At 44.8% G+C, this 22727-nt stretch overlaps 1 protein-coding gene across 1 annotated transcript; it reads right to left on the bottom strand.

Annotated features, from left to right (window-relative positions):
* Nucleotides 1–4563: 4563 nt before the first annotated feature.
* UNC119 (unc-119 lipid binding chaperone) lies at nt 4564–22313 on the bottom strand. The gene is made up of 5 exons (XM_023939231.2): nt 22127–22313; nt 12552–12665; nt 11559–11661; nt 10621–10793; nt 4564–9703 (listed from the first exon to the last, which is right to left on the bottom strand). Exons 1-5 carry the CDS (start codon nt 22242–22244, stop codon nt 9591–9593), a joined length of 621 nt encoding a protein of 206 aa, XP_023794999.2. The 5' UTR covers nt 22245–22313; the 3' UTR covers nt 4564–9590.
* Nucleotides 22314–22727: the final 414 nt, after the last annotated feature.

The following is a 22727-nucleotide window of genomic DNA, read 5'->3' on the forward strand; positions in this document are numbered from 1 at the left end:
TCCCTCCACGCAATGATATAATTGGAAGCTTTAAAGAAGCATTTTCCATCTGTGGTCACAGCAAAAATTGAATTGAGAACTACTAAAATAATGAATGATGGAGTTATTCTAAAACAGAATTTAAATGTGTAGAAGCAGAAAAGGGGTAATTTTTAGTTCAAAGAAATAAACACACACAAAGAATATTTGTTTGCATGGAAAATACTGAAATTACTGAAAATTACAGCAGTGGGAAGATCGTTAATGCACATGGTACTTATTTCACCTGGGGGCTCTTATTCAAGCAACACATTGATGACAAATACCAGGTATTGGGTATAATCATGCTAAATGAGGACTGAAATATGAAGTTGATGATTTTTAGGTCTTTTTTTAATCATAAAACCACAGAATGGTTTGGGTGGGGAGGGACCTTCAAGACCATTTTGTTCCAACACCTTCCACTGGGCCAGGCTGCTCCAAGACTGACGTTGAGCCACAATTTCCACGGGCTTGACCACTCTCACAGCCAAAAATTTCTCCCTCATATCCCATCTAAACCTCTCCTCTCTCATTTTGAAGCCATTTCCCCTTGTCCTGACTTCCCAAAATCCCCACCCCAGCCCTTTTGGACACTTAAAGCTGTTCAAATATGTTCACCATGGAGCCATTTTGCTGCTTGTATAGAAGGGAGAAACCTGCTCTGGATGGATCCAGCTGTGACCTGGGCACAGGAGAGGCCATTTAAACCATTAAAGATTTATTCCTGACAAAACCAATTAGGCCTGGCTGTGTTAGTCACATGAATTAGCCCTCGTTAGTCACATGAATTAATTCCTTACTCACGCCAGCAGCACCAGGAAATTCATTCCAGCAGCAGCAGCCCAGGCCGGATAGATGAGGGGAAAAAAATCCACAGAGAGCTCAGGCAAAAGCACATCAGTCACAAAAAAAAAAACACTGGGGAAGGGAATTCACATTATTTGGATGAACACAAAATTCAAGATCTTGCTCGTTCAGGAAGCTGCTGGAGAATTTAATTTCAAGTACATGAGTAAGCCCAGCGAGTTTGGGCCTGCTGGAGGCACCAGGCCTGAACGACCTCTCAAGGCATTTATTACACTAGCCTTTCCTTCTAGATCAACTTCAGAACATTAAAAAAAACCTAAAATGTACAGAAAAAATATCTTCTACTGAATATCCAGTTAATCTAGCAGAAAACTGCAATGCTTAGTTGGCATTAAAAGCAAAAAAACACATTTTTGTTTTGGCTGGGAATAATCTTCCTCATTTTAACATATCTTACAAAAATTAAACATATCTTACAGAAATTTAACATATCTGACAGAAATTTAAACATTGGCTGAAATAATAGCTCTTAAAAATTATCTGAGTGGTGACACTTGTGTTTGTGTTTCCCCCAAGCATCTCCTGCTGCCCAGCCACAGGAAGCACGGCCCTGTGTTTGTCAGCTGCAAGGAACATTTCTGCACTGTTATTTCAAATTTAGGTTATGAGCAATGCCAGCTAATGAATCCCAGTGGGGAAATACCTTTAAAATCTGACATCTCAGTGCTGAAGAGCTTTGGCGTGTCTGGGGCAGTGTTGTTCCTCTGAACTTGTGCTCAGGCCTCTGTGCACACTTTAATTTTAAGGGTTACAGTGAACCCTCTGTTCTCCTGGCTTATGAACCTGTGCAGACATCAAAGCAGGCAGCAGGTTTAATTAGACACTTAATTATAAATCAGGATGGTAAGGAATGCATTTGGGAAATAAAAACATGATTTTCAACCCCAGTCAAATGCCAGTGAACAGAGGCATAACATTGGTGTGCTGTGGCCTTCACATAATTCATAAAAAACAAAGTTTGGGTTGGAGTTTTGGGTTTGGCTGCTTTTTAGGTTCTTTTAGCAAAATAGATTCTAAATATTTTTAGCTTTTAGGTCTGCCACATGTAATTCCCTGGGCAACTTCTGCCAGGGACTCACCACCCTCACAGGGAAGAATTTCTTCCTCAAATCTAATTTAATCCCAATTGTTATTCCCCTCTTCTGATTTATCCTGTCATTCCACAGGAAAGGAAGAACTGGAGGTGTTTGGAACTCTCCTCTCCTGTCTGTTATCTCCCTTTCATAAAGTAAATTTAATTATGTGTTTTCTCTAATGCTGTTTGTAAATTCCCTGCCTGTTTTTATTTCTTGCTACAGATTATTTTCATATGCAGTTTCATTAACATGGTTTACGCCCTCCACTAGAATAATTAAATTATTATTAAATAAAACAGGCTTTTGTTATTTAAGTCCCAAGTTAGTTTTCAAAATAATGGCTGAGAATCATCCAGCTGCAATTATGCTCTACCTACCTAAATTCTCTTTGTAGTTTTAATTAAAACACATTATCCAGGATGATTTCACCTCCTATTTTAAGTTCTTGTACAGCACTGGTGAAGGCAAAAATAATCTCTGTAAAAGGAATTGCTCTATTTTGTGGACTCAGATAGGGACAATAAATAGTTTGGGGTTATCCTAGCATGCAATTAGAGATTTCAGTAATCTCTAAAATTATCTTTAAAGTAAGATCCATTGTGTTAGAGAGAAAAATTGGGAAACCTGGAGTACTTTATCACCAAGAAGTGTTCTTCCTACAAGTGAAAAACGTTAAGGGAATGCAAGTCAGAGATAGATGGATGCCCTTGAACAATGACAAATAAAATAGAAACATGCAGTGAACACATAAGATTCGCCACAATAACTCAGCAGCTGAGAAATGCCGAAGGAAATAAGAATGTGAGGAGAAGCAGAGAACATCTCCAGAATGATCAGGCATATTTATTAATAAATGAGGCTGATAAACCAGCTGAAGGGTGGGGGGAAGCATTGGTATTGCAGTGCATTTTTGGCAGACATTTAACACTGTGGAGTTTTCATGGGAATTTTTTTTTTAAGATTCTTTGCAATCTTAGAAGATTTCTAAGTAAGTAATTATACCTGTGCACCAAAATCAGAGAGACTGTTTAACCTGTTTTATTAATTATTAGCATTGATTTTGCCGTTTTTTTTTTTGTATTCACTGGATCAGCATCCAGTCCTTGCAAGAATTCCAAGTCACAATCCAAAAGGGAAATCCCTTGTATTAATAAATTCATTACTTAAATTCCAACACACAACGATGTCTTGCAGGATATTGTGTCAGTGAGGAGACCCCAGGAATTCTGTGGAATCAAAATGAGTTGTAGAAGATATTTTCAAATAAAAACATGCTACTTCTCTTCTGAGAGTTGTTCTGCTCCAAGAGAAACACAGAGGTACTCCCAGGAAGTTCTGAATAAAATATCAAAGCTTTCAAGATGGAATTACTGCAGTAAAACTCCCTTCAGTCCAAGCAGCTGGTTCAGTTTTAATCAATTTTCAAATTAATTTCAAAATTTGATTCTCCAAAGTGCAGCCAGAAATCCTTCAGAAGCACAACCTGGTGCATAAGAGTGATCCAGGGAACTCCAAGGTTCTGTTAATGTACTTTGAAACTAATTTATTTTTCACATTTTTCCAAATTCTCAGATTCTTCACTTTCTTTTTCAAACTGACTTTTGAAACTTGCAGATTTTTTTTTTAAATCACAACCTGATAAACAGCTGTGATCTGTGCAGCTCCAAAGTCCCATTAATGCAATTGATGATACCAATTTATTTTAATTACACCCCAAGATGTTTTCCTAATCTAAAAGTTAAGTCCCACTTGAACACTTTTAATGTGATGGTTTTACCCACAGAACTGCAGAGTCTTTCCATCAATCACCAAAAAAAGAAGCTGTTCACACACATTTGCACAAAACCTGGAGTTTTACTATTGATGGAAGAGACCTGAAATCAAAGTTTGAATTTTTTTTTTTAATAAAAAATAAATATTTAAATAAAATAGACAATCACCTTTATTTCTAGGATCAATAATTTATTTCTTTTTTTTTTTTTTACATTTTGCAGTTTGTTACAGGAGAAGAAACACTTGCTAATGGAAGTGACATGTTTTTGAACCATTTTCCAAGGTAATGGAAAAAGTTAAGCATATTCCCTAGGATGCACATCAATGACTAAGCTGCCAATATTAAATCAATTGAAGCAAGTGCAGTCCCTATTTAAACCTTGTATAAATTAATTTAAGGACTCTCCTTCTCCTACAGGAAGACTAAATTGTAGCATCTAATTTTCTTTTTTTTTTTTCTTTTTTTTTTTTATCCTGAAGTCTCAGTCTTTTCTCTCTCTCTACTTAATCTGCAAAAAGTCAAACAGGCTGAAGCCAAAGCCACAGAACAGATTCCGTGCCAAGGTTCTTTCTATTCCTGGTGACTTCCTCAGTCCCCTCCTGTCCCAAAAAGGAAACAAAAGACTCCCAGTTTTCTGAAAACCAGATTCTCTGCATGACAGTGCATTGCATTGCCACAGGATGGGCCACAGTGGATGTTCTCCTAGCAAACAAATCACTACCAAGATACAAAGAATTAGAAATTAATCAGTAAAAATGCTCTTAATGTTTTCCCAGTGGTAAAGTAACCAGAATTCTACTCTCCTCCCACAAAAAAATAGATACATTTTTTTTTTATAAATACATTTTAATACAGACAATTCTGTTTCTATGCCAAGGAAACAAAAAGTCACATTCAAACATGTTTGTTGGGTGTATTGAGATACAGACACCAGAGCAGGCAGGAGCACAGGGGGTTTTTGGGGGGCTGCAGACACACAAACACCATTTCACCCACTCACCACTGATGGGGAGAACAACTGAGCTGCAAGCTGAGACCTGGAGACCCCTCAAATAAATCAGGAATTTCCTTGGAGATTAAATGATATGAACTCTCAATGGTATTTAACATTAATTAATTAATACTGAAAAGCCTCTATAAATTTAGGCAGTGTTTGTGCTGGGGGTAGAAAGAAGAACCATGAGCAGGAGCTCCCAGCTGCCTCAGACCCAGGAAAAAATTGAGTCACTCACCATGGCCTTGAAGGTCTTAAGCCAAATAGCTGAAATTAATTATTTTTTCTCTCCTTGTCCTCCTTTGCCTCACTTTTCCCCCCCAAATGCACACAAACCTGCCCAAATTTTGTGGGATACACACGGTTCCAGCTGCTGCCCCACAGCCCCAAACGACAGCAATGATTTCTATGGTTTCCTTCCTAAGCTGATCTAATTAAAACTGAGCTGTTAACCATCTTTTCCAGGTTATGAATAATTAATATAGCATTTTTATAATGCTTACTAAATATGACAGTTGGGTATTAGCATTTTCTTACCTTAAATAGCCTCAATCTTGCCATGACTAAGAGTTCCCTTTAACCCTTGTCAGGAAGATTGGGGTTTATTTTCTATGGGTCAATATGTAGGACAATAATTCTCAATACACTTGAAGAGTTTTTTCTCAGACTGAAGGGATTTGGAAGTTGGGATTTGGATATGAATGGATAGCCTGCATGTTTCACACACAGCCAACCACCACTGTGACACTACACAAGATTTTGGAATAAAACTCAGAGGACAGAGGTGGAAAATAGAGCATCTTACTGACCTCCTCAAAAAACAAGACACAGAGAGAGATTATGAGCAAGAACTAAACCCCAGCAGGTTGTTTTCAACCCTGGAGAGTCTTTTTACATTAAAATAAATAAATAAATAAATTCTGAGTCAGGAAGGGTGGATCATTCTGTTATTTCAGAAATGTCACCGCGTAACGGGTAATTCACAGAAACAATTTTGGCTTTTGCCACTGAACTGAGAGCAAGGTTTTCAGATTTTCAACCACAGCTGATGTGTTAATTCTAAAAAGAAATGGTTCTGTCCCTGCCACGGAAGTGTGAGTTACTAGAGCATGCAGCTCACCGCTAATGTACTGCTGCTTTTCTTAAAATTAATTCTTACTAAAGGAATCCAAGACTGACAAAGTGAAAAAATATGTCAAATTATAATTTCCCTGAAAGAATGTGTTGAGCTCTAATTTCCCTGTCTCTCAGAAAAATTATGTCACTGTTAGCACTCAGAGAGACTTTGTTTCTTTTTCCAAGATTAAGTCACTGTGTAAAGCCCACACTTAATCCTGTTTTATGACAGGAAACAGCCGGGCCATTATTAGCAGACAATCTTGGTTAGCTCTTGGATATTTTCTTTCACTTTCAGAAAGTCAGATCCCAAATTGCCAGGCTGGCTTGTTAAAACAGAGCTGAAGTGCTAATTAAAGTCATGTTTAAAATGAGATCAAGGAAGAAAATACAACAATTCTTTTTTTTTTTCCCAGAGCCACTACTTGGTGATTTCGCAATGAACTTCCAAAGTAAACCAAATAATGATGAATGTTAAAATACAAAATAATAGCTACTCAAGAAGATTAACAAATTCTTCTGTGAACAATGCTACTAAGACTTCATTCTCAACTGGTTTATAATAAGAATCAGCTGCCAATTTAAGGGGAAAAAAATGTGGGTTTCACAACTGGGCTGCAAACTCAGCTCCCTTCCAGAAGGAAGTTGAAATTATTGGGTGCTGAACAAAGTTTGGTCTTGAACACTAAATTCTGAAGGTGGTTTTTAAGCAAAACAAGGGACAGAAGTGGCATTAAAACAGCAACTCTACAGCCAAAGGTTTTGAAGAACCATTCTTTTATTGCTGTTTATGTGCCCCATGTCAACACCACACGTCATGCTGCTGCATCAGCAGGTGGGAGAGGAACAGAACCTCCCTCCAGGACAGAGATTCCCACGTGTTTGTAAAGATGGGGGATGTGGATGACCTTCAGGAAATGCTAACAAAGAGTTCCCAAGTGAAACAGAGAGATAAGAGTGATAACTGTGGGACACAGAAAAAAGCACCTTCAATTCACTTCTCACAGAAAGTTCTCTTGTTTGCCTTGGTTTAGGAATAATTTTTTTTTACTTGTGGCAAACTCTGGGGATGTTTAATCCCCAGTAAAGTTGTCCCAGCTGAAAAGCTGAAGCTAAAATGGGTTGAAATGGATTTTTTTGAAAATGTCCAATCTTTACTTCTGCCTTAAAATATTCCTAATATTAGGCAACAAACTCACTCAGTGTAATATCTCCTATTTGATTTACACTAAATTTTCTGTAAGACTGGAATTATTACAAATATAACCTGAATTATAAAAGATTTCAGGAGAGAAGCAGCTGATAATTCATCCTCTTGTGTTTAACCTCAAACCTACCCTAGAAAAATGTCAGAAATTCCATCCTCACTCTGCACTCCTGGGAGCACAGTGACTTTCTCTTGGTTCTTTTATAAGGGGCATGTCTACCACTTAAATTTCCCTTGATTACAGTAATATTTATATGGAATTACTCTTTTTTTTTATAAGCCTTGAAAAGAAGCAGCATAAAAAAGGAACAGAACATGACTATTTCAGAGGAAACTCCATCACATGACCCAAGAGTCATCACAACATATTAAATAGATGACTGGCAATTCTGGGCAAATTCCATTCCTAAAATTCTTTTAAAAATCTTATGCACAGAAGTGACTGTTATGAACAGCAGGTGAAAAATAACCCCCCAAAAAACCCTGTAGAGGGTGGTACTTTTAAACATACACTCTTTGGTGTGTATAATATGTGTAAAGTGTATGTAAAGACATATTTTGTCTTTAAATTAATATTTTTTCCTCCTGCAAATTGAATCAAAACTCAGAAATACTTAAAACTTGTGAAATGTCATTGGTTATATGATTTAACAGGCCTGATTAAAAAAATAAATAAGTTGGGGGAGGAATGAAAACATTTTTTAAACTGTTTTCATCTTTAGTAATTGTTGTACTATGGAATTAATGGTCAGTAGCTCAAAGTAGTGCACAAATAATGAGGAAATCCTTTGTATCTCTCAAACTGATCAGTCAGACGTAGGCTACTTGTATGATTTAACACACTAAAGACAAAAAATAGTGATAAATACAAGTCTCACTGTGATAAGAATTACTACAAGCTACTACTTGTGTAAAACCAGTGAACTTGACACACTTTTGTAGCTACCAAGCTTAATAAAAACTGTGCTGTAATCTAAAATCACTGTGGTTTTTTTTTTAAATAAAAAAAAACTGCCTCCTCTCTCAGCAGTCAAAAAAGCCAAGCCAAATACAAATGGTGACACATTGAAAAGTGACCACAACCCAAACAAGAGCACAAAAACCTCCCTGTCCTTAGGCTACACTTGGAATTGTTTGTAGTCCTGTCTGACGTAGGCTGTGACTACAGAGATGCTCATCACAACTGGAAATGGTATTTTTATAAAAATTATTACAATTATTACACCTATCTGAGGCTAACATAGAATGTTCCACTTCAACTCACAGAATTAGACATGGAGACATCAAGTATTTATAGAAATATCTACAGACTGCAACTGTCTTTTATTTTTGTTGGGTTGTTGGGGTTTTTTTTAAAGTATCAGTGAACTGACCTTCAGAGTAAGGGTTTCATGACAACAGGTCACCCCACACTAGTTTATTCTTGGTGCTGCTATTTCTTGGGATAAATTGGTGTTAAACTTCTTCCAGAGTCTGAAGAGAGAACTTTTGCTAATTTTTTTGCTGTGTGTTAAAGCTGTAGATTATTAGATTTAGTTTCACCTGTATTAATATCTGAAGAGAAACATTTCTAACAAAGGGGAAACGCTGTCTTAACCTCCTTTAAATGCAGATACTAAGGGAAAATTGAAAATTCCACACTCCCCAGCTGCCCTAGACAATTAAAACATTGCTCTAACAAGCAGTACTGAAGTCCTTAACTTTGTATCGAGCAGAGATTGAAGAAAACAGACATTGCAAATGTGTGCCAAGAAAAGGCTAAATGTTAAATAAAGCTAAAATCCTTCTGCTTATCCTGATTGTTCTACAAAAAAACTGAAATTAATGGAATGTACTTATGGAGGTTCACAGACCCACAATGCCATTTTGCCTTCATCTGAAATGTAATAAAAGGAATGTAAATGTAAAAACACCCAATTAACACAGCTCTGTCACTGAAGTACTGCTCTTCATTGCAGGTTTTGGTGTTTCCAAGGTTAAACAGAACATTAGACAGAAGGATTGAAACTAAAGGATGAAATACTCATGGAGAGAGCCAATCTAAAGATGAAACTTGCCTTTGTGAGATGTTTTGCTTGATATTTTCAACAGGCTGGACAAGTCAAATTGGCTTTGAAGCACTCACAAAGAGAAACAACCACCCAAGCCTCTGCCTCTGCATCCATCCACTCCCATGCTTCCTCTGATTACATTCTTTGGGAAAGCAATCCTAAAAAGATACTCGAGGGCAAGAACATAAATTCACAGAATTAGGGCAAAACCCCTCAGGTCCCACAAGGCCATTTTCAAAGCAGACACTTAAAGAACTTAGGGAAGTGGTATCCAAAGACCATTTTAGCTTAAAACTTCTGAAGAACTGGGTCTGCTTCAAAGTTCAAAAGAGATGTCATGAAACTCCTACTGTGGCAAAGAGTCCTTGGTAAGTGGATCCTTGTCCAGGTGACATGGCAGGCAGCAGAACTGGAGGTGTTGGGATCCCTGACGACTTCCAGAGGGAAGGGGAGGCCAGCACAGGTGGGGCCATGCAGCCAACACTCAGGGTCCTCCACTGTATGAATAATCTGCCTTGTTGTGCATCACCAGCTTGTTGTCTACAAAGTAGAAACTGTCCGACTGTGTCTCGTAGGGATGCAGGATCATCTCTCGAACTGGGAGGGGGAAAAAAACCCAACAAAATTAATAGTGGTGCTCTGTGACGGGCTCAGGAGCTGGTCAGTGTCACCCAGGCAGCTGAAAAATCAGGTGAAAAAGCAAAACCCAAATGGGAATTGCCCAAACCGCTCCCTGTTGGTGTCTTGTAAACAATTCAAGCATAATCATAGAATTTTTATGTTGGAAAGGCCCTCTAAGGACTTAAAATCTAACCTAAACCACACTTTGTTTGAACACTTTCAGGGAGGAAAAATGTTCATAATTCAAATATATTAAGGCATCATATAAAGGGGACCTCAGAACAAGAACGTTTTGGGTTGGGGTTCTTTTTGTTTTGTTTTTAAAAACAGTGATAAAACAACAAACTCAAAGTAAATTTGTTCTGGCCTGACAGCAGGGCCTCACTGTATTTTCCACAGACAGTAATATTAGTGCTGACACACACAATTAGGGGTTGTAAAGAGGAGGATCACACAGATTTACTGCTTGTGCTATTGTGCCTTGGGAGTGAGGAGAGAAAATAAAAGTTATGTTCATACTAAAACCTCTCAAGCTCACAATATAGCACATCAAACATTAAAAGAGATCATAACATTTAAGTTATCCATTTATTGGATGTCTTTTTAATCTTATTTTTTGCTTGTTTTATAACACAATTATCTTTTTTCTCCCGGATACTGAAGCTTCCCTTTTATGAATTAAAAAAAAAAACACCCCAAGCAATTGCCTGGTGTGTGATGAGATACATCCTACTAGAAAACAAACTCACAGCTAACAAAGATACAAAAGGATGAATTATTCTACCCAACCCACTCTCTAGAGACAGCTTTTGAAAAAGGGCTCCCCCAAACCAACTCAGATGAACACCACGGTGTGACAACCCAGAAATTAAAGTTTATTATAAAGAGCTTACTGAGATCCTCTGACAGCTGGGGGAATTCATAGATGTGCTCACAAGTATTTTTACTGCTGGGGATGCAGAAGCCAAATTCAAAATCAAAACTTTTCAGCAGCTGGTCACGGAAGTAGTGCCTCTCAATCATACGGAAATTATTAATGGGTTTGTCCCCTACTGTGAATTCCACCCTGAAAAAGAAGGGTAAAACTGATGTGAGCTTTTATGCTTCAATAACATCTGCACCATTCCTGAAAGGCAGAAGAGAGCTCTGAAAAAAAAATAAAAAATAAAAAAAAGAAGCCAAAAATATAAAGCAACAGCACTCATCAAATTATTGTTTCCTCTTTTACTTAAAGCATTCCACAGGGACACACAACAGCATTAGATAAACATCTTAAAGCTCATCCAATTTCACCCCTGGCATGGACAGGGACACTTCTGCTTGCTCCAAGCTCCATCCAAGCTGGCCTTGGACACCTCCAGGGATGGAACAGCCACGGCTTCTATGGGCAGCCTGTGCCAGGACCTCTTCACCCTCACAGGGAGCAATCCCTTCCCAATATCCCATCCAGCCCTGCCCTCTGGCACTGGGAAGCCATTCCCTGTGTCCTGTCCCTCCAGGTCCTTTCCAAAAGTCCTTCTCCAGCTCTCTTGGAGTCTCTCCAGGCACTGGAAGGTGCTCTAAGGTCTCCCCAGAGCCTTCTCTTCTTTGGATAGTTTTCCCACCTTATTTTGCCTCTTTTAGCACTGATCTCTTCAGCACCAGGCCTACCCCTGACTGAACAGCCTGAAGCGACACAGAAAGCAGGAGATTTGGAGACCCTCATAATACATGAAAAAGCCCCCTGTTCCATCTACTTCCTGGCAGGATGAACATGGAAGAGATGGGTGTTTTCCCCTGAGATTTCAGTTGTTTTCTGTGCTAGGCCAAGGAGCAGAGAGCAGTTACTCACGTGGCTCCCACTTGCCGCAGTCTGAGAAAGGCCGGGGTGAACTGATAGCGCACAAAGCGTCCGGCGTTGGGGTCCACGTCCTTCCTGTCATTGTGCTCCCGCTCTGCAAAAACCCCAAGAAAGCTCTGTCAGAGCTGCCTGAGAAACAGAAACTCAAGGGAAATGCTTCTGGTGGTGTTCTTGAGCCACATAAGCCAGGAAACCACTCTGGTGCTGAGCTAACCCTCCTCCTGTCCTGAGGTGTCCACCACTGGTCACCCAGAGGTGGAATGTTGCAAGACAGCCCTTTGGTTTGAGTAATTTCTTATCTTCTGGATTTCTATTCCTCCTCTGCTGTTCTTACCTCACATCAGGACTGCAGAGTCACTCTGAAGAAGCTGCTTCCCCAAATGCTTGGTTTGCTACCTGCAAGCTACAGAAAACTTCCTCTCACCTGCAGGGAGGTGGGGAAGGGTTAAAAGTGTTTGGCCAGGAAAAGAACAGCTGCCCTGGGTTTTTATCACCACTGGTAACAGGCAACACTTGGCTGCTTACAATTACTAAAAATTAATTTAAAAAAAAAAAAAGGCAAAGGTTCAGTTTGTGTCATTTGCCTGCTGGCAGTTTCTCCCTTTTGGAAATACCATTTTCCTGACTCCTCAGTGAGAGATGTTACACTAACAGCTAAACTATGTGCAGGGGGCACAAACTGATGAACAGACAAGAAAAAAACACCCAGTGATCTCCTCCTCCTCCTCCTCTGCTCCTATTTACAACATCCATCTGTCCCTTCCTGTCACAGATGGCAACAGGAAGAGCACAGCAGCAGCCAGCTCTGCTCACCCTGTTGGTACAAAGAGACACCTGAAAAACATTCCTGCTGCAAGATGGGGCTCCAGCCCTCCTGCAGTGGAGAGATGCTGCTACTTTTGGGAAATGGATGGAGTAAAAGGAGTGGGGGAAAGCAAAAGAAAGTATTTGTTCATGGAAAGCTTATTTTGTGTGTGCACTCACCTGAAGCTGCTGGCTTGGTGATTTCAAACAAGACTGTGCCAGATTCCATGTCCCGGATTTTGAACCTGGTGAAGTCTATCTTGTAAACATTTTCCTCTGGAGTGCACAAATAATCTGCAGGAGGAAGCAAATTTAAATGAAGGCTGCCCTGAAACACCAGGAACGTCTGGCTGTTCTCTGGAGGCCACGCCAGCAGTGAGAGCAGCCCAAATGCATCTCCACTACTGCATGTTTTAATTCAAAACTGATGTCTCTGAGGACAGGCTCAGTTATGGAGGCTCACTCTCTCCTGCTCAGACAGGACAGGGGAAAGAACTCTCTTCATCAACACTCGGAGGTCATCACCTTTTCCCAACCAGCAGCTTCTGCATCCATTTCCTCCCAGGGTATTGAGACTAGTCAGCACCTCCATCAAATCCCAGCCTTTCCAGTGTTAAGAGGCTTTGCCTGTTTTAAAAACTGCCCTGTGGCAGAATGTGAGGGCTAAGCAGCTTTGGGAGCACTAAGCTGGCTGCACTTAACTGGAACAGGAGTGTCCTCCCCTGAGCCACCTCCCTGCTCCAGCCCTCTGCAGACCAAGGGTGGCCTCTTCTCTCCAGTGATGCTCATCCCCCACCAGGGCTTGCTTTCCCCTGCACTGAAAATGGTGTTGAAGCCTTTCCCTCCGTTAGGAGAACAGGGAGTGGAGCCCTTCCCTGCTTTGAGCACCTTGGAGAGAAAGTCGTGGTATCACAGAATTGTTAAGGTTGGAAGAGCCCTCTAAGATCACCGAGTCCAGCTTTTCACCCTGCACTGCTGTGTTTGCCACTAAACCATGTCCCAAGTGCCACATCCACAGGCCTTTTGAACCCTTCTAGGGATGAGGATTCCACCACTAAAATCTCCACAGTTTTGGCCTTTGGCCTTGCTGTGTCCTGGCACAGGAGTCATCCTCCTCCCTGGGGAAAGAGCACATAAAGCACAGACTGAAAGCAGCTCCAATAACTTACTTTACCCTGACAAATCTAAAGAAATTATCTGTGTAGACAAGTCAGGTCAGCTTTCAAACAGCAGCACCTTTGATTGATGTAGAAGACTAGTTCTGGAGGCTCCAAGGTGAAAATAATACTTTAACATTCTAATTCAAAGCACTTTCTCAGCTACTAATTCCTGCTGTTAATCTGAGCTAATCACTTATTTCTGTCTGCTTTCCTATTTCTGAAACTCCAACAAATCCATCCACCTGAGGCTACACCTGAGGCATGCAGTCCACCTGAGACTACATAAAAACAAGTTACAAGTGCTCAGAGCTCAGACCTGCCCACACCAACCCAACTTCAGTACAGGTCTAAGAAATCCAAGACCACTGTGAGAGATTTCTGAGTTCCTGGGCATGAACACCTGGCACTAGCACTTTCCTAGAAGCCTTTTACTCCTTCCAAATCTCCATAACTTGGAGAACCGTCCAAGGAAACTCGGTGCAAGGAACAGAGGTGTTAAATGTTCTCCCTGGCCAGTTTTACTGCTCTCCAACAACCCCATATGGTGAATACTCAAAGGAATGCCAGAGAATTCATGGATTTCCCATCCCTGGAAGTGCTCAAGGCCAGGCTGGATGGGGTTTGGAGCAACCTGGTCTGGTGGGAGGTGTCCCTGCATGGCAGAGGGGATGGAAGAGGATGATCTTTAAGGTCCCTCTGTCCTGGTCCTCTTAAGCCAAAACACTGAGATTCTACAACTCTATAAATGGGTGTTCAGAGAGAGGACAGTGCTCAAAGCATCCCTGGCATTTGGCAGGGATTTTCCCTTCCCTATCAACACAGCACAAGGATAAACTGACACCAGAACCCACACAGTCAGGAAGAACAAGCTAAAAGCTCGATCTTTTTACTACCACAAGAAAACACAAGCTTGTGTTTGGCCAAATACCCCAACAACTTCACAAAAATCTTCTTTTGTGTATTTAACAGTAGCCAAGAAGACAGGACACTAATTTAAACCCAGCCCTTGCCTTAGGCCCTGATGTTTAGCATTCCTCAGGGAGATGTCCTGCAATTACACCATGATTTTAGGCTCTGACACATCAGCCACCCCAATTCCTAACCCGTCCCACAACTTCCCGGTTCCAAGCACCAGCATGCAAAACACAAACTGGTGGAAGCAGGCACAGCTTCCCACAGCCCAGCTTCCCCTCCCTCAGCCCATGGCTACTGGCTGTTCCCTGGGAAGGCTGTTGGGAACAGGCAGCAGTCGCCCAGGAGCCCAGGACACCTTCCCTGGAGCACGCTGGCAAATCCAAAGCTGCGTTTGTCTGCGAGTTAATTATTAAGTGTTTCTACTCCTGCAGAATTCCTGCCCATCCAGCACCATGGCAACAGCTTTATCCCCCTCCTTGGCAGCAGCGTTGCTGCAGTAACAGTGTCCATGACTCATCTGGAGCAGAGGAGAGCCAAGCAGAGCCTCCAAAGAGGAGTAAACCCCGGCTAGAATCCCTACTAGGCTCCTGCTCACTGATGTTTGCACCCCTACACTGTTGTTTTCCAACTCTTTTTGCCCTGATAATATTTTAAACGCTTTTTTGTCATTGTTTTGTTTGGTTTTTTTCTTTAATCAGCATGCCAACATACAACTGGATGCCATCCGGGAAGATCAGCTGCCAGAATACTGCAATCAAGTGGGTTTTTTCTTCCTCTGGCAGAGCCCAGTCTCCTAGAAAGGAAAAAAACCCAGAGGAATATATATTCCTCTCAGTGTGTATTACATTTGTTTCTGCTGTTCCTGTTCAAAAATCAATCAAAGTAGCCACGTGCTGGATTTTTCCCCCACGCGTAACAGGAGCCTGCGGCCGCACTGGAAGCTCTTATTGGGAATGGGCTGCTTGCAATTGGCAGATCCTTCTGCTCGGCTGAGCACTGTCAGATTTACTAATCTCATCCCATACACACTTATTTTTAAATTACTGTAGGGCCCAGTTGCCCACACTTCCATGACTCACTTAAATGTATCATCTGCTTCCCTTATCCTAATTCACCGTCGCCACGATTTGGGGAAGGGAGGCAGCAGCTGTGGTTATTTTAGCTGGGAATGAGGCAAATCAAACCTCCATGGAGGGGATTGTTACAGAGAATGGTGGGTTGGTCTCTCAGGACAGAATATTTTCTTGTTTCCTCCACTTCCCCTAAAGCAGGTTGTGCTGTTTCCCGTTAATAACTGAACCATCATGATGTGTCCCTGAGCCTTCAGCACTCACCTGATTTAGGGATGAAGGCATGGACACAGCAGCACTGCCATGGAAAACCCAGCAGATTGGTTTTTATCCTAAAGTACCCACATTTAGTAGTGCATAAAAAAGGTCACGAAAGAGAAATAATTCCTACCTTTTCCTAAAGCTCAGGGAATTGTCATATCCCAGACCTCCATCCCCAAACCCTTCCTGAAAAGAATTCCCCTGGTATTAGCAGCTACTTCTCACAGCCACAATTCCTGACAGTGCCTCTCCAGCTTCTTTCCCACAACCTCTGGATCATGCCCAAAGATCTGCAACTCCCCACTTTTAGAGACAATTTCTATCTTAAGACTTATTGCAGTTGTGAAGAGTTTGGATCAAACCCAACACCACTGTGGTGGTCTGAGGAAGCAGTAGAGGTGACTGGCTTCCTGAATCTGGCTCAGTTCATTCCTTCACAAATTCTCCAATTCCCTTTGTAGGAAAAAGTGATTCCAAAGCGACCCCAAACAATTCAGTGGTCTCTAGATTTGCTCTCAGAATCAGCAGATGCTCCTTCCACTGGTACAGTTCTGAGGTGATACCTCCACTGCCTAACCCAGGAAAGAGACACTTTTTATCCAGGAAACCTTCCTGCCCTCCCAAACCCAAGCAAGATTACACAATAAACCAGCAGAACAGCCTGGACAATGCCAGCAGGCACTGCCTGTGAACACTGGCATGTCCTGAACCCTGGTGCATAATTCCAGGTGTGTATTTTAGCAGCTGGTGTTACAGAGGAGCACAAAAGGTGAGGGACAATACAGTGCTAAATAACACAGGAAAGCAAACAAAGGCACTTTCCCCTCTGGATCTCTCCCTGTCATTTAAATGCCTGAGATCAGGTTTGATCCTCATCACAGAAAGCTAAAATTTGATTCTTATTTCTAAATTTCCTTCACAACCACCCCACCAGGCACATTTTATCACAAGTTCATGGGCAATAGGATTCACGCTCTTTGTTGTGCTCCTTTCAAGATGCCTTCTCCATCTCTGCAATCATGAGGAGGAAGCACGTGTCCCCTCTCACAGACACCAGGGATATTTCTGTGCTCATCAGAGTCTAATCTCAGATGGGGTAGTTCCTATTTTAAGGCCTTCAGAGCCCACTAAGGAAAGCAGAGTGTAAGAAAGGGGTAAGAAAGAACTAAAAATCTAGTCCTGGAAATGAGTGTAAATTGGGAGGATGTTGTACAAGAGACTGAGGCAACAGCAGTGACTTGTAACAGGAATTTCTCTCCCCAGCACAATAACAATTTAGGGAATGGATGAGAAGGCTCCTGCAGTTATGCAGGTCTGTTTCCTAACATGCATTTACCAACAAGGTCAGGAGCTATTTTGAAGCCACCTCCCAAGACATAAGCCAGGTATAAAGCCAAGACAACTGCAGGGGAATTGCCAGGAGCTGAAGATTAGGAGATTATCAGATTGAAGGGTCTCAGAAGGAAGCAAAAATAGCCCAGACCCCAAAAAGAGGCCAAGCAGTGACGCAGGACACAGAGCAAGACCTGAGGGGAAGTCAGGGCAGGTTTCAGGTGCTATTGATACACCTGCCCAGACAACCTGGCTTCAGTTAAAGAACAAACTAAACCATTTCCCTGCCCTCTGCCTCTGCAGTTCAAGCCCTGTGAAACCAAGCCAGCCAGAAAACAGGATCTACTCCTGTAAAATAGATCCCTCCAATCCAAACCATGGGGTTTGGAGAACCAAAGACCAGGGGGGTTGCACAGGGAGGGAAGCAGCTGCCCTCTGACCTAGCTCTGGAATTAGGCTGCTGCAGTGTCCCAGAGGGAAAATTCTGCACCAGGAGGATCCCACAGGGGTTTTTCCACAGCAGCACATTTACTGTCAAGAAAGCACAGGGATTTAGACCAGGAGGATTCAGGCTGAGGCACTTCCCAAGGTCCCCAGAGCCCCTCAGTTGCCAAGTCCTACTGCACAGCTCACCAGGCTCTGATTTTCGTGGCAGCCTGCTCATCCCTTTTTCTTTCTTTCTTTTTTTTTAATTTTAGCTAGAGCTTTCCAGACTTCACCCTCTCACAACTAATTTGATCACAGCCCTGCAGCCTGTGGATGGAGCTGCTCTTCCCCCATTTCCAAGGAACTCAAACACTTTCTCCTGCCCACTTTTCACACTGATTGCATTCAAAGTCTGAAACCATGTGTACAACACCAACTAAATCAGCTACTTCTGGGCTGAGCCAAAGCCAAGACCCTCAGGCTGACTCCCTCAGCTTTCCTCTTACCTTTGCCATTTCCACCAGGGATGGCCCAGACCCACAACCCTGGGAGAAGGAGGAATCCCACAGCGCACACACACACACACACACCATGTGTGCTGCCCCTGGGAATCCTGACAGCTCATCTTGTACTGCGAGACTCTGGGAAACACGGAGCCTTGGAAAAGCTCACAGCTTGTGTGGGATGCTGAGGGAAGGGTCGTGGGGGGAGCAGCTTGGCACAGCTCTGGGATATGGCTCTGCAACAAGGAACCAGCACATCAAAACACAGCCAAGCCTCACAGCCCTGGACAGGGCAGAACAGGGATTTATTAACCCCACAGACACCCACAGCTCCTCAGAGCTCCTAATAAAATACATTCTCCCCATTAACTGGGGAGGGAAGTCATGGTCCAGGAGCAGCTCTGAAGATGGATTCATGCACATCTGCCTCACATTCCCTCATTGCCCATCCAAACCCCATGGATTTAAAAATGGGTTTGAACATGGATCCAGGATGGTTTAGCTTTATAGGACTTGAATTGCTGAGGCAGAGGGCAGGGAAATGATTTATTTGGTTTTTGCTTTAACCAACAGCAGGAAACTGGTATGAAAGTCTCCCAAGAAAGGTCTGGCCTGTCTAACCCACTGAGGCAGTCCTGTGCCAAGCTGGCCTTTAGCTAAAGCTGCCTAGAGAAGTCTCAGAGAAATCCCAAGTGACAGCTTGAGCAAGAGATTACTTTCAGAAATGATTACCTGTGTGTTCCTTATTTTTAGGGTTTGTTTTGAAACTGTTTCAAAGCATGCAATCAATTATTTAACCCCTTGGTTTGCTAAAATAAAATCAGCATTAGAATAAAACTTAAAATGTAAGATTTGATTTGGTATTACAGGCAAAGTGTGCAGGTGATAAACAGGGCAGCCTCAGCGGCTGGAGCTTGTCTTTTGTTACACATCTGACTCTCTGATCCTCTGGCTGCCTCAGTAATTAATTGCAATTTGAACTGAGCTCTGCCCCACTCCTTTGCTAATCTTAAATTAATCACGTCATGAGCTTTTTCCGCTTTTCCCAACCACAGTTGTGTGAGCGAGTGACAAATCTCCCTAACTGCAGAGGAAATGGTTCTCTCTCCTTACACCTGATCCAGCTGGAGCAGTGCCAGAACCAGCCTGGCCAGAAGGCCCAGATATCCCAGGGCAGCATCCCAGGTCCATCAGGACCCCAGCGTGACCAGCAGCCCTGTGGGCCCAGAGCTGCCAGGGAATTTAACATTGGAAGGACTCAGAATGTGCAGGGCTGTTCACTCCACTCCCCAGTTAAGCTTATTAGCAGCACATTAGGAGCAGAGCCCCCAGCTGGCTCCTGTGGCTGCCCACAGAGCCACATCCTGCCTTGCCACCCTCCCAGCCCAGTCACCTCACATTTGGTCAGCTGCACCCACTGGGAGAGCAAAGTGCAGCTGTGCTGCCTGATGAAGATTATTAGGGAGGAATTCTGCCCTGTCAGACTGCTGAGGCACTGGCACACACTGGGCAGAGGAGCTGTGGCTGCCCCATCCCTGGAAGTGTTCAAGGAAAGGCTGGAAGAGGCTTGGAGCAACCTCATCTAGTGGGAAGTGTTCCTGTTCTTGGTGAGGCAGCTGGAACAAGGTGGATTTTAAAGTCCCCACCAAGCCAAACCATTCTGTGCTACAGTCAGAATTCCACCTCTCCCTGCATAACCTGGAAGGCTGCTCAGAAACACACAGCCTGCTCCTGGTGTGAGCATTCCTAAAACACAGTCCTGTGCTACCAAGGCCTGCTGGGCTGTGGTTGATGAAGCAGCCCTAAAACACGGCCAGCCCTCCCAAGGTGCCAGGCAGGACAGAGTTTAATGCAGCCCCTCGACAGCGTGAGCTGCCGTGCTACTGGCCCATGAGTTTGGATAAAAATGGATTATCCTCCCTCTGGAACAACAAAGGACATCCAGGGCACCAGGACATTTCTGTTGCAGCCCCAACCACCAACTCCTCCTTCATCTTCAAGCTGTCAGAGGTAGAATTGCTGCAACAGGGTGTGGTGTCTGTCCTGACACCCAACACGTCCAAAAGGTTGGGGCAGCTGTGAACTTCTCTCCCACAGCCTGCTCCTTCCTCCTCCCCTCCCTGATGCAGAAGAGTAGAACAGTTTCACATTGCTATTTTTGACCATCGGTTTTTAAGGGTGTAGAAATGTGCAAAGGCCATAGAATGCCCCAAATAATCATTAGGTGTTAAAGATCCGAAAAATATTAAATATTTCCTCCTATTAAACCCACCAGGAGGAAAACTGAGCTTGAGAAGGGGAGCTGCGAAGTGCTCCTGGGTGACAAGATACAATATGCTCAACATGGATGTACTGTTTACCTCTATCCCCGAACTCACCGAGGGTTTCAGGTGTGGAGAGCATTTCCTGGCTCCCACACATCCAGCAGGACAGGAAGCACTTCCCATGGCAAGCCTGGGCCATCATGGCAGTGCCTGGCTGTGTTTAGCGTGACCCATCTGCACCCCTGGTACAAGCAAGTCTCATAGCAGGAGAGGAACACAGCATTTTCATGCATCTCACATCCTCCCTGTGCTCCAGAGCACTCTGACCCAGGGCTGGAAGAGGCAGTAAACAACCTGCCTCACCAGCTTAGCCCTCCCTGCTCCCTGGGAAGCCAGCAGCTTACCAAAAGCATGCACCATCCATCCCCACTGATGCCACACGAGGTGACAGCAAGGATGAGGGGTGGCCCTGTCCCCTCCAGAAAGCCCTGGCGAGGGCAGGGACACAGATGCTGACATGAAGTGAGCATGCAGTGCTTCACACAGCCATGCCTTGGATTCACCATCCACCTGAGGATGCTGGCAGGATGCTTCAGTGCCTGCTGCGTGGCTCTCCCTGCTACAGGCAGGGGATTTCTGGGCCTGGGCAGTGAATCACGCATCTGCACCAGCAGAGCAGATCAGCTTGCAGAGGGGGACCCAAGGGTGCCCAGCAGCAGCAGCCCCGCTCAGAGGAGCCTCTGTAAACCCTTCCTGAGGGCTGACACGAGTCCCTGCCATGCTGCTCACACAGCAGCCCCACGGGACTGCCTGCACACAGCAGCACCCACAGCCGCATCCTTCCTCCCCAGGGCTCGTCACAGCCCCAGCCTGTGACACACAGCTGGCTTTGGGGCCACACTGCACAGCACTGCGAGGCACAGCCAGACCCCAGGCCAGCCCCTCCACCCTGACAGCCCAGAGAGACAACCCAAAGGTCCTAGAACATGGAAAAAAGACTTTTTGGGACACTGGGGTGGATTGTCCCTGGGCAGTGCTGGGGCCAGGCTGGCCTTGCATTACCATGGAATGGTTTGGGTTGGAAGGGACCTTAAAGACCATCTGGTTCCAACTCCCTGGCAGTGGCAGGGACACGTTCCACCCAAGCCATGTTGCTCCAAGTCCCATCCAACCTCATCCTGAACACTTCCAGGGATAGAGCAGCCACAGCTTCTCTGTGCCAGGGCCCCACCACTCTCCCATGGAGGAATTTCTCCCCAATATCTAATCTAAACCTGCTCTCTATCAGTATGAAGCCATTCCCCCCTGTCCTGGCCTTTCCCCAGCCCCTCCAGCCACACACTCCCACCCACCCCTTCCAAGATGCCCTCAAGGCCACTCGTGCTTTACTGGAGAGGGGCAAACTGGGATGGGGGGCTGCTGTGGCCAGGGATCCAGCCCATCCCATCGCCGTGGGCACAGACAGGGAACGGGTGATGGGGAGGGCAGCGAGGAGCATCCCAACAGCGACCTTCGAGCAGAGTTGGGGGGCGGCATGCCCAGCTCCAGGCACTGCCCTGTTCTTTCGGTGGTACCCGGGTACCACATCCCGCTGCGGACTCTGTCCCCTGCGCTGCTGCATCCCCGCTTCTTGTCCCCCGGGAAGGGGGGACCGCTTCCCCTTTTCCCTCTGGGTTAGCCCCCTTCAAAGGGCCAACGCCTCCTCTTTTCCCCCCGGTTTAGACCCCTCGGAGAGGAGGACCGGCTGTCCTTTTTCCCCCCGGGAAAAGCCCCACGAGGACACGTTCCCCATCTTCCCCCCTGGCCGCCATCCCCGGCACGCACCGCTGGTGACCCGCTGCAGCCCCAGCACGTCGTCGGGCCCGATGAGAGCCTTTCGGCCCAGCTCCTCCTCGGTCCTGGCCGCCGCCGCCCCGGCCCCGCCGCTCTTCTTCACCTTCATGGCCCCGCCGCCGCCGCCGGTGTGAGCGGCCCCGGCCCCGCTGCGCGCCGCCGCACCGGGAGGGGCAGCGCCGGCACCGCCCCCGGCCCGCCCCGCCCGCACAGCGCCGCGGGAAGGAACCGGGGCAGGGAAGGAAGGAAGGAAATCGGGCCTCCCCTGCTGCTCCCGGGGGCTCGGGGCAAAGCCTTTCTGCTGGAGGAGAGCGGGGTCTCCGCTCCTGCCGAGTCCCGGCCAGGGGGTGCAGCCCGCCAGGAGCGCGGCTGAGGTGGGGACAGACCCCACACCTGGCCCGGAGCACAGGGACACCCGCACCAAGCACCCTCAGAGCGACACACAGGGGAGGGGCTGGGCCCCCCGGGCTCTGTGCCCATGGACGGGATGGACTTCAGGAACTGTCCCCCCTCCCCAGCTCAGTACCTTTGGCTGAATACCCCATAAAGCAATGGAATAGGGGCAGGAAAGCTGAGCCAGGGGAAGCAGGGA

Source organism: Cyanistes caeruleus, chromosome 21 (assembly GCF_971803275.1).
Source record: "Cyanistes caeruleus chromosome 21, bCyaCae1.hap1.1, whole genome shotgun sequence".
Classification (NCBI taxonomy): domain Eukaryota; kingdom Metazoa; phylum Chordata; class Aves; order Passeriformes; family Paridae; genus Cyanistes; species Cyanistes caeruleus.